Source organism: Arabidopsis lyrata (genome assembly GCF_000004255.2).
Source record: "Arabidopsis lyrata subsp. lyrata unplaced genomic scaffold ARALYscaffold_1, whole genome shotgun sequence".
NCBI classification, from domain to species: Eukaryota; Viridiplantae; Streptophyta; class Magnoliopsida; order Brassicales; family Brassicaceae; genus Arabidopsis; species Arabidopsis lyrata.
This window is the reverse complement of record NW_003302555.1, coordinates 27,931,941-27,943,578: the sequence shown is the minus strand read 5'-3', so window position 1 is coordinate 27,943,578 and position 11,638 is coordinate 27,931,941. Positions and strand designations below refer to the sequence as shown.

The 11,638-nt window shown below is 32.8% G+C and overlaps 1 protein-coding gene across 1 annotated transcript; it reads right to left on the bottom strand.

The window, feature by feature from the left end:
- Positions 1-4,667: 4,667 nt before the first annotated feature.
- LOC9327759 (beta-D-glucopyranosyl abscisate beta-glucosidase) lies at positions 4,668-7,864 on the bottom strand. The gene is made up of 13 exons (XM_021011464.1): positions 7,424-7,864; positions 7,254-7,323; positions 7,096-7,151; positions 6,919-6,994; positions 6,745-6,822; positions 6,565-6,652; positions 6,210-6,474; positions 6,017-6,126; positions 5,707-5,921; positions 5,576-5,610; positions 5,362-5,464; positions 5,157-5,268; positions 4,668-5,073 (listed from the first exon to the last, which is right to left on the bottom strand). The coding sequence occupies exons 1-13, from the start codon at positions 7,598-7,600 to the stop codon at positions 4,869-4,871; spliced, it is 1,590 nt and encodes a 529-aa protein (XP_020867123.1). The 5' UTR covers positions 7,601-7,864; the 3' UTR covers positions 4,668-4,868.
- Between the last annotated feature and the right edge of the window lie 3,774 nt (positions 7,865-11,638).

Genomic DNA, 11,638 nt, shown 5'->3' with positions numbered 1-11,638 from the left:
TCTTCTAGATAACTCATTTTGTGTGTAGCAAAGTTAGACACGAGACACCTACATGTGAAATATTAGTAAATGTGACATTTTATTGAAAATAATAACATCATGGAAATAGGAAAAAATATATATATATATATATATTGATGGCATAAATAAGATAGAAATATTTATTTTAATAAAGTAAAATTTTTAAAGAAACATCTCTTTTCTTTTTTGTTAGGCCTTCCAAACCCAAGTCAACTTTCCCATTAGTATGAATATATGATATTGTATGTCCACAAATTCGTTTTTGGACATCTAAATTTTTGACATAGTAAAAAAAATTAGTTTTATTATTTTCAGATTATATAAATTAAATTCTAAAAACTATTATAATGTAAAATAAACTCCCAACTACAAAAAAAATTAACGACGTTATATATTTCATTTTGTTAATATTGTGGAATTTCTAAACGATTGTTTGCGTTAATTATGTCTAGTCACGATCCAATTTAGATATCAATCTATCGACAGACTCATCATCCCTACTTTAATTTGGTGGGGATAGAGTCATTATTATCAATGTCTCTTTTATTTGCTGAACCAGAAATAAAACTTGAAACTTTAAGAAGATTTTAGAACCTGTTTGTTCACTTTTTTTAATCACATTTAAGGGATTTTTAAAAAACTTTCATAAAACTCGTGTGAAAATAGGGATTTTTCAAAAGCTATTATAAAAATAGGGACTTTTTCACTATTCAAATTAAAAAAAAAAACTTGAAACAACTTTATAAACCCAAATGAAATAACTACTTGGCTTTTGAAAAAGTGAATTAGTGCCTTCAAATTTGAAGAACTCATAATATTACTTACATGTCCTGAAAGCTTTCTATAATTAACTTAAAATTTAATAATTGGACTCTATTTTTAATTCCTTTTTCGACTTTGTTTCAAAGTAAATAGTATTATTGTGATCAAAAGGGTGTGTAATATCGCTTTTCATTTTGTATTAATAAGTGAATAATATAACCAAGTGTTCTTGGTCTAGTGGTTGCCACTTGTGGAGGAGTTGCCCTGTTGGTCTTGGCTAGAGATCGATTCCCTGCAAGCGCGCAATTGTTAGATCTCCACTTGACCACATGGATATGAGCTTTTGCTTTCGGTCCATTTGCATACCCGGAGAGAGAGTATATCTGTGGACTGCACCTCCCCCAGAGGATTAGTCTGGGCCCCTCCATAGGACTGAGATTCCCCTGAGTTATAAAAAAAATGAATAATATAAACTACGCAATAACTTTTTTTTTTCTTCAAACAATAAATTATTATCCAATCGTCTCTCTAGATTTGATGGTCCCTTAATGGAATAGGTAAATGCATGGCTCCCGTGTGACGTCGTATTCCAGAGCGGACAAATATGATACTAGTAGAAAGAGGTTGTTCAACGTGCAACATGTGATATATATCAATTACTAGTATTGTTTTTCCAATAAAATTTGAGATTAATTGTATGTTATAAATATATAACCGTTTATATATATATATATATATATATATATATATATATTTATATTTATACTAAATCAACAGTTACTTTAATAAAAACTGCAATATTTTCTATCTGATACGTGGCAAAACTCTCAAATTTTGCTCTTTCACTTTCATAATCTAATTCTTTTATTTTTGAAAAAAATTAACAAAAACAAAATCTTACCACTTTCTTAGCAACCACTCCTCCCCACGATTTCAAAATTATCACCTTTCCAAACTCTCTCCCACTTTAATCGAAGAAACCACCGTCATGAAAACAAAAATAAAAACAATAAAACCATACAGTATTTTTTAATAACTTTCTGTTTTAAATCTAATTGAAAAAAAATTACGATCTGATTTTCTTCGTAATCCACAATCTCTAACACAACTTTCTACTTTCATCAACTCATCTTCTTCAAATATTAAAGTAAAAAATATTTAGATATATGATAGAAATTGGCATATACCTTGTACCTGCATAGCAGGGCCATAATACTAGTATATGTATATATCACTAGACACCAGTACATGAATGAGACAACACGTAAATATATCGTCTCAATTATCATCTATTTTAATTTTTAACCCTTTTTCAAAAAAAAAAAAAATGTATCATATATGTATTTTGCTTTTATCCGTGAAATGATCATTACATAATTTATTTCTCAGTTCTGAATCATTCTACCTACATATCAATGAAACTGGTGGTATATATGAAAAAAAGAAAGAAGAAAAAAAACCTGTAGAATAAATCTGGAAAGCCAAACAAATTAGGTTGATATACATTTGGGGAGTTTTTCTACCTGTGATTAAAAACATTATAGCATGGGTAATTTTTTTTATTATTATATGTTTTTTTATAGACATTAATTCATTTTATCAAATAAATTTCCATATCCACCATATATATATATAGACATAGCATACATTGTCTTCTTAGTTCTGAATAATTCTACCGTACGCATACTTGATTATTGTAGTATGAACGAATCAATACTTTTATTGAATCAAGCAGATTAATGTGGATTTCTAATCAGAAATTCTCATGTATTACAAAAAAAAAAAAAAATTGTTAACTACTTTTCTTACATAATAATGCACACGACGAATGGAACAGTCTTATGCATAATCATTGTAAAGACATAGTGGGAAAAAGAAAAGTGGCCCAGGACGATTCAGAACAGAGAAATAAATTTTTCAGTTCCATGTATAATAATTGAGTTCTCCACTAGTACTAAAAGAAAAGTCATAAAGAACAGAGTGGGAAAACGATAGATATTTGATGCTTCACTTAGAAAATTTCTTTATCTAAAAAAAAAAAACTTAGAAAATATACTTTTTTTGTGATTGCTTTAGTTTGTCTTGTGAAACTTTTGCATAAAAAAAAGCTTCAAGTAATTATCTTCCTTTTACATCATTGCCAAGCTAATTCTATATTTCTTGCAAAGTGTGAGTTTCAAAAGTTATTCATAACATGAAACTTCTTATAAAAAGTAAGTTTTGAATGGCAATTTGTGTTCGTTTAAAAAAAAAATAGTTTAAAGCTTATTATATCATGCATTTATTCGATTCTTTTCCTATTATTACTTGGGACCCTTATTCATTTATCACTGTTATGAATGTAAATACTAAATAGTAACGTACCACATTTATTGTGTGGTTGCCCACATAAAAGAAAAAATAAAAAATTGATTGCGACTCAAAGCTACGATAATTTGGTGACGATAATATCTTGAAATTCTTTGCCAAGTTTATTTATATATAAATGTATGATGAAAAAAAATATAGTCGGACAATAGAACTAACGAAATATCTAATATCAAATAAACAAATTTACAAGAAAACAGTACAACAGTAGAGTGAAGGAAATAACTTTGTAAGTTGATATGATTTTTATAGTTCTTGAAACTAATATAATATTGAAGGGAAAATTCCTAAAAAAAACTCCAACTATTTAATATTTGCCAGAAAAAAATCTGAACTTTTTTCGATGCCGGAAAAAAACCCCAACTAATTTACCCCTGACAAAAAAAACACAAACTATTTTTTTCTTCCAATTTCCTCTCGTCTCCGTTACGGCCGTTAACGCCGTCGTTGACGCCGTTACTATTTTTAGAAAATTCCTTAAAAAAACCTAAGTTATTTAATTTTGCCAGCAAAATACCTGAATTATTTTTTTGTTGCCAGAAAAATACACTAATCAAAATTTTTCTCTTTTTCTTTTATTTCATTAACAATGTAAGGTGGTTAGACCTCATAACTTTACGTGTTCTCTTGAACCTTATACAAATTCTCACTACAATTATATTAATCGATTTTTCAATTTTCCAATTAGAACAAATCTCTCAATTACATTAGTTGATTCTCTAATTTTTTAACTAGAACAAAAAAACACAATTAGATTAGTCGTTTTTTTTAGCGTTGAGTTGGTTTGATTAAGCTAGCTTTACCTTCAATTTTGGTGGATTTTGCTTGATTGGAGTATTTTTTTTTGCGATTTATGTAGAGAATTTTTGAAGATCTACCAAGATTTTTGGGGCTCTTATGAAATTTAGTGTTCCATTGTTGATGATGTCCCAAAATTTGTAAAGTCTGAATAGATCCAAAAACAAATCTAATTTAAAAATTTGAAAATCGACTAATCTATTTGTATATTTTTGTTCTTAAATTTAATTGTCCTAAGTAATAGTGAAAAATGAAAAATTTTATGAGGTTCAAGATAACACATAAAAGTTATTAGCTCTCACCATCTTACATTGTTGATGGAAGACAAAAAGAAAAGAAAAGAAAAATGTTGATCTATGTATTTTTCTGGCAACGAACAAATAATTCGAGTAGTTTTCTGGCAAACTTAAATAACTTGGGTTTTTTTCAAGAATTTTCCCAAAAAATAGTAACGGCGTCAACAACGACGATAACGCCCGTAACAGAGACGAGAGGAAATTGGAAAAACAAAATAGTTCGTGTTTTTTTTGTCTGCGGTAAATTAGTTGGGGTTTTTTTCCGACATCGAAAAAAGTTCAGGTTTTTTTCTGGCAAATATTAAATAGTTGGGATTTTTTTTAGGAATTTTCCTAAATATTGAATGAGCATTGATATTTGGTCACTGAGCTCTATTTCATCCGTTTTTTCGTTAAGCAGATTTAAATTATTAATTCAACAGAGATTAAAAAGAAGACATTTATTGATACGATTAAAACTCGAACAAGTCACAAGTCCTTCTAACATAGGAAGAACCGAAAGATGAAAACGATAAACACGATCCATAGAACACACAAACTGATAGTGTCCTCAAGAACATTTTGAAGACTCTTGTACTCAATTATTTTGTCCCGATAGGATTCAAGATTTGGATTCTTGATCATCTAGAGTTCTTCCCTCAGCTTGGAGGTTGGAAATTTCGGTTCGAGGAAATCCGAATACCATTTGCCCGAAACTTTTTGGTGACGGGTCAGATTGTTTTGGAAATCGATGTAGTAAAGCCCGAATCTCGCCTTGTACCCATCTTGCCACTCGAAGTTGTCCATCAACGACCACACGAAATATCCCGTAACGTTCACTTTGTCTTGGCTAAAACCAGTGATATTCATCAGATTAATTATTTAGGGATTTAATAATGTTTTTCAAGTAGTTTAATTTGAATTTTTACTTACCAAATGGCTTCGTGCATACTCAAGAGATGCCTTTGGAGATAATATTTCCTGTTGTGATCTTGTGTCCCAAAATCTACGTCATTGTGCTTCTCTCCAAGGTCCTCTCCGTAACCTTAAAACCCGAAAGAAAATTGAAAATTCGTTTTTCATCAAAAATAAAATAATATTGAAATTTATGAAATGAGTTTTGAGTATTTTCTCTAACCATTCTCGGTAATGATAATTTCTGGGTCGCCATAGTTATCCTTAATATACTTCAAAAGGTATCTCATTCCTTTGGAATACACATCGAGTTTACCGTTAAAAGGCTAATTCAAGGGAAAAAATTATGTGTGTTAGAAAACTATGTTAATATTATAGAATTATACATTATAAAGAAAGGTAAGTGTGGAAGGAAAAATAAAAAAAGATTCAGTTACCTTGCTACCAATTTTGTATCCATCCACACTCTTGCCTGGTTAATTAATTTAACAAGAAGCATTAATAATGGAATAATATTAGGACAATTAATGATATAAGATAACTAAAACTAGAAATATCGAATACTTACTATCCCAATCAACAAGAGAATCAGTAGTCCAACTCGGACTCTTAGGATTAGGGTTAATTTCTTTTGCAAACACTGAAGTATAATAATTCATTCCTACATAATCTGTAGAGTCCTTCAGCAACTTCTTCTCAGCTTCTGTGAATTTTGGCAATCTATGACCGACACGATCCTTCATCGATTGTGGATAATCTCCATAAGTTGTTGGAGCCAAATGCCTGATTTTTTTTAAAAAGGATTAGAAATTATAAACAGTTAGAATTAGAATTTATTGCATTTTTCATAATTAGTGTAATTTATCTAGTTATGTTACCATCCCAGGATGAAATCAAGCACACGTTCAATGGCACCTCCAACATGCTCAAGGTCTTGTGGTTCGAACCAAGCTGGACTGTGTGCAATTCCAATTTTACCTCCAGCACACTATAATATTTTAACAAAAATTAAAATTAGAAAATTACAAAGTAAAAAATAAAATAAAATCTATAGAATGTAATTTAGGTAACCTGTTTGCATTTTCTGAATGCGTCAACGGCGTAAGCATGCGACAAGAGTAAGTTGTGACTGACTTGATAAGCTTCATATCCAGACCGTCCATCTTGACAATGCTGTCCATAACCGGGGATATATGGTGAACAACGTCCCGGAGCTTTCTTTCCGTTGTCGTAACCGGCACGACTAAACACCCATGGCTCGTTGAATGTGATCCAATTTTTCACCTTGTGTCCGTATTCATGGAAAGTGAAATTCGCAAATTCCGTAAAATCTTTTCTGTATTTAAATATAAACATATAATTGACTTATTAACACACTAAGATAATAACATAAATATAAATTTTTATATATTATATATGAACTTACACGATGCGACCACTTAAGAAGCCACCATATTCATCTTCCAAGTCTTGAGGAGTATCCCAGTGAAAGACTGTTACTAGTGGTATTATATCTAAATTTTCAAAGATCAAAAATAAATAAAATTGTTAGTATAAATTGATGGTAAGAAATTTAATATAATTAACATTTTTATTTGGAGATTACTGTTTTTGAGAAGCTCATCGATGAGGTCGTGGTAGAATTGGACTCCTACTTTGCTTATTCCCTTAGACATCCTTCCATCTGTTAATTATTTAATATTTTGAAAATATTAGTAAGTAGTAACATGAATAATAACCACTAACATATATATTGATCAACTATTAAAAAAAAACTTACGGGGGAATATTCTGGGCCACGCAATAGAAAGTCTAAAACCATCAGTGTTAAGGTCTTTCATCAACTGGATATCTTCCTGGTAATTAATATTCATTTTAAAATATATTATTAACCATAAAAAAAAAACAAATTTCAATCATAAGAAACGGAAAATATAAAAAGAAGATAATTAACTACCTTGTAACGATGGTAGAAATCCACAGCAACATCAGCGTTATGATTTTCACATCTATCTGGAAAATTAAATCATAATGTGTTTAAACATTCATATATCGATAAAAGGTAAAGTATCCCACATACGAAAAAATACGAATAAAGAAAATAAATTTACATACGTGGGAACTGCTTAGTGAAAGTATCCCACATGCTTGGACCTCTGCAACCTTCATCAACAGCTCCTTCAACCTATATTATAACCACATAATAACAAATAAATGATCAATAACCTTAAAACGTTTTTTACCAATAAAAAAAATCATATGATCTAAGAAAAATAAGAATGGACCTGAAATGCTGCTGTTGCGGTTCCCCAAATGAAGTCTTTAGGGAAGTTTAATCTGCTAAATTTGCCAGGCAGACCAGCTCCGCAAACAGGTCCATCGGCTTTGGTTGGTGCTCCGACCAGAGTTAGAACAAGAGCTAACCCTAACACTAAAGGAACCTTCTCGAACCTCACCATCATTGAGTGTTCTCTCTCTAGTGTCCTCACTCTTTTTTTTTTTTTTTCTCTCTAGCTATAGATATTGGTGGAGGAAATTGTTGTGAATGAAAATGAAAGAGAGATCATGGTTATATAGAGAGTTGTGTCAGTGCTATTGTGTGTGTGAAATGTGTATACAGTAGCAATTTATCATCACCAAAACTACGTGTTGATATTAAATTAAGTTAGGTTAATACAATTAGTAGCACGTGATTCTTTATAAGGGTCCTGAAACAAATAGAAGCCGATTTTTTATTTTTATTTACGAGTGCCAGCACTCGTAAATCTAGTAGTCTATGGCAACTTGGCAAGTTTCTCTAACGAGTTAAGTGGGTTTAAATGCTTTCACATCGGAGTCATATAGTCCATATCTTTAATTTTTATAGGAATTCCTTGCTGGTTGTAAATTGCAAGTAACGAAAAATGAATGTGTAATTCATTTAAATTACAGAAAACAAAAGGGAAATTTGCATTAAAAGGGAATTTACTCAATTATTAAGACAATTTTCAATAATTGATCCCATAATTGAGCTATGGTGCACTATTTCAATGATCACCATGGCCATGGGCCTCAACACACCGTCCACATTTCAAGGTTCACGCTTTTCTTGTTCTTAGTTCTTTTATTCTGCTTTCTAGTGTTTTTTTTTTTGTTTTTTTTTTAATAAATGTAACTTTACTTTTTGTTTCATTCAATCAATAAATTTAATTTTAAAAATAGTTTAAATTAACAATAAAACTGATTTTTTGTGGATATTATCGATAAATTATTAGCCTTAATTTTCTTACTGTCCATTTACATTTAAACAAACACTCAATACATAAAAAAAAAACATTAAGAACCAAAATTTTCTTTTGCAAAACTGATATCTCTACGACTCTACCACACTTTAGTTCTAGAGTGATCAATAATAGACCACAATTAAAATGCAACTTAAGAGTCAATTTACAGATAAATCATAATGCAATTTAAGTATCAACTGCGGTGTTAGTTAAACAAATCTTGTAAGTTTTATATCCCTATTCAGTCTTAAATGTATAAATTTAAAAGCATTATAAAACTTTTTTTTTTTTTTTTTTTTGTCATCCGTAATTAAATAGTGCTCAAAAGAGCCATTCTTGTGGAATGTTGTTTACATAAGTGATATGAAGCGGTTCCGTACGAATTTTTCGTGCCAGATTATCCGCTTTTACATTTGCACAACGAGAAATTAAAGATAAAAAGAAGGTAGAGAACTCTTCCTTGTCGCTCTGAAATTCCTCCAGATACACTGAGAAGGCCGGCCATTCGGTTGGGGAAGACACCATCTTCACCAGATCAGAACAGTCTGTAAGGAATGCTACCTCTTGATTATCTGCACCAATCATACACTTCATCGCCCAAAGGAGGGCCTCGAATTCGGCATGTAGCGGAGATAGGCTTCTACGGAGGTTGGTAGCTCCCATTGTTGATGGCTCACCGTTTGATGGTGTACAAAACCACCCTATCCCGGAAAACTTGTCGATGTCTTTCCAGGATCCATCCACAAAACAACGGTATCCTGTAAAATCCGAATCTAGGGACACCCCCCTCGTTTGAGGCCGATTTGGAAATTCCACTGAAGCCTGAGTTTCAGTATGAAGCTCCACTTGAGCTGAGTGCCATAATTGTGCCTCTCTTTCCGCTAACCGTAAAACCTCTAACGGATCGTTATCCACATTTTCAAACAATTTTTCATTCCGTGCTTTCCAAATATACCAAATAATCCAAGGAAAAGCTATAGAATCAAACTCCGATGGTATTCTCCGAAATAAATGATCCAAGTTTGCAAAAATAGAATATGTGGGAAAAGTCCCCATAACCGTAGGAATCTGAGAAAGTGCCCAAACCTGTCTTGCTGGATGGCACTGAAAGAGTGTGTGATTAACTGTTTCCTCCAGTGCACCACATCTGGCACAACCAGTGTCACAATCAATTCCTCTTTTTCGTAAGTTCTCTGTAACCGGTACACAACCCGTTAAGATTTGCCATAAAAAATGACGTATCCTAGGTGGACACTGTACTTTCCAAGTATGAGCCTTTAACTTATTGAAATCTGGCCCAATGAAAGATGAGTTGGTCTCCAACTTATCCAACCGTGCGGTATGATACCCCGACTTAACTGAATATTTGCCGGATTTTGTAAAATGCCAACCCAAGGTGTCCTCCTTGGTTGGCTCACCCACCGGTAGGGCACTTATTAACTCGACATCTTCCTGGTCAAAGACCGCTTTGAGGAGATCAATGTCCCAAAAATTAGATCGACTATCTATAAGCATGTTAACTTTTAAAGATGGGTCATTAATAGATCCATTACTTTTTGCTGGTCTCGGGAATTGAGCTGGAATCCACGGATCCTCCCAAACTGAGATAGAATTCCCAGATCCGACTCTTTTAATAAGTCCTTTATTAACCAGAGATCTAGCTGAGCATATACTCCGCCACCCATACGATGGGGAATATGACTTTATATTTTCCAAAGGATTGGATTTCCTATAATACCGCCCTTTAAAAACCCTCGCAAAGAGAGAATCCGGAACCGTGATCAACCGCCACAACTGTTTTGCAAGTAAGGCCGAATTAAAATCATCGACGTTTCGAAATCCTATCCCTCCTTCCGATTTATTAATACATAATTTATCCCAAGCCATCCAATGCATACCTCTGGAGGCACCATTCGAGCTCCACCAGAAATTAGCAACCGCACTAGTGAGTTTAGAAGTGATTGTTTTCGGTAGTCTGAAGCACGACATAACATAAGTTGGTAATGCCGCAGCTACCAATTTAATCATCACTTCTTTCCCACCTTTTGATAAAAATTTTGCCGACCATCCGTTAATCCTTGTCTGTAACCTGTCTCTAACAAAAGAGAAGATTTTTGTTTTTGAACCACCGAGACTTTCTGGCAACCCAAGATATGAACCCATACCACCAATATTAGTGATACCTAAGGTAGATTTGATATCTTCCTTCACACCGTCATCTACCTTATGCCCAAACTGGATCGAAGATTTGGAATAATTTATTTGTTGTCCCGAGACCGCTTCATATTGCTTTAAGATCCCCAAGATTACCCCACACTGATCCTTGTTAGCCTTACAAAAAAATAGACTATCATCCGCAAAAAGCAGGTGAGAAACCGATGGGCTTGCAGTTGCCACCTTGATACCCGTAATTAATTTATCCCGTTCTGCTTTCCGTATGTTCGCAATTAATATTTCAGTACAAAGAATAAATAGATAAGGAGACAGCGGATCTCCTTGCCGTAAACCCCTCTCTGGTACTATTAGTCCTCGAGGTTGTCCATTAAGAAGAACCCTATATTGGACAGTACTGATACACCACATTATCCAACTAATCCATTTTTCACAAAACCCCAGTTTGGTTAACACTTTTTCAACAAAAATCCATTCTACTCTATCATAAGCCTTACTCATGTCAGTTTTAATTGCCATGAATTTTCCTTTACATGATGGGTTAGTTCGTAACCCATGGAACATCTCTTGTGCAATAAGAATGTTATCCGAAATTAACCGTCCTTCTACAAAAGCTGATTGTGTTTCCGAGATCAGTTTTGGTAGTACTGTCTTTAGTCTTTGGCAAAGAATCTTTGATATAATCTTGTAACCAACATTGCAGAGACTAATAGGTCGTAGATCCGTCATCCGAGTCGGTCTTTCCGTTTTTGGAATAAGACAAATATTTGTCGTATTTAACCGTTTGTCAAAATTCCCATCCTCTAAAAAAGAATTAACCAAACATAAAAGATCTACTTTAATGGTAGCCCATGCTTTCTGAAAAAACAAAGCCGTCATACCATCTGGCCCCGGTGCCTTCTCCGGGTGCATCATAAAAAGTGCTGCTCTCACTTCACCCTCTGTTGCCGGGGCTATTAAAAAATCATTAATCTGATCCGTGATCAGACTTTGTACTTCTTCCAACGCATCCTCAAAAACCTCAGGTTTTGTTGTAGTGAATAAAGTCTTAAAGTAGGAAACCGC

Excerpts from the sequence above, each read along its gene's own strand:
- LOC9327759 (XM_021011464.1), bottom strand. The coding sequence starts at position 7,600 with ATGATGGTGAGGTTCGAGAAGGTTCCTTTAGTGTTAGGGTTAGCTCTT. Across the intron at positions 5,922-6,016 it reads CTTGATTTCATCCTGGGATG|GCATTTGGCTCCAACAACTT; the intron begins GTAACATAACTA and ends AAAAAAAATCAG. Across the intron at positions 5,611-5,706 it reads TTCTCTTGTTGATTGGGATA|GCAAGAGTGTGGATGGATAC; the intron begins GTAAGTATTCGA and ends TTAATTAACCAG.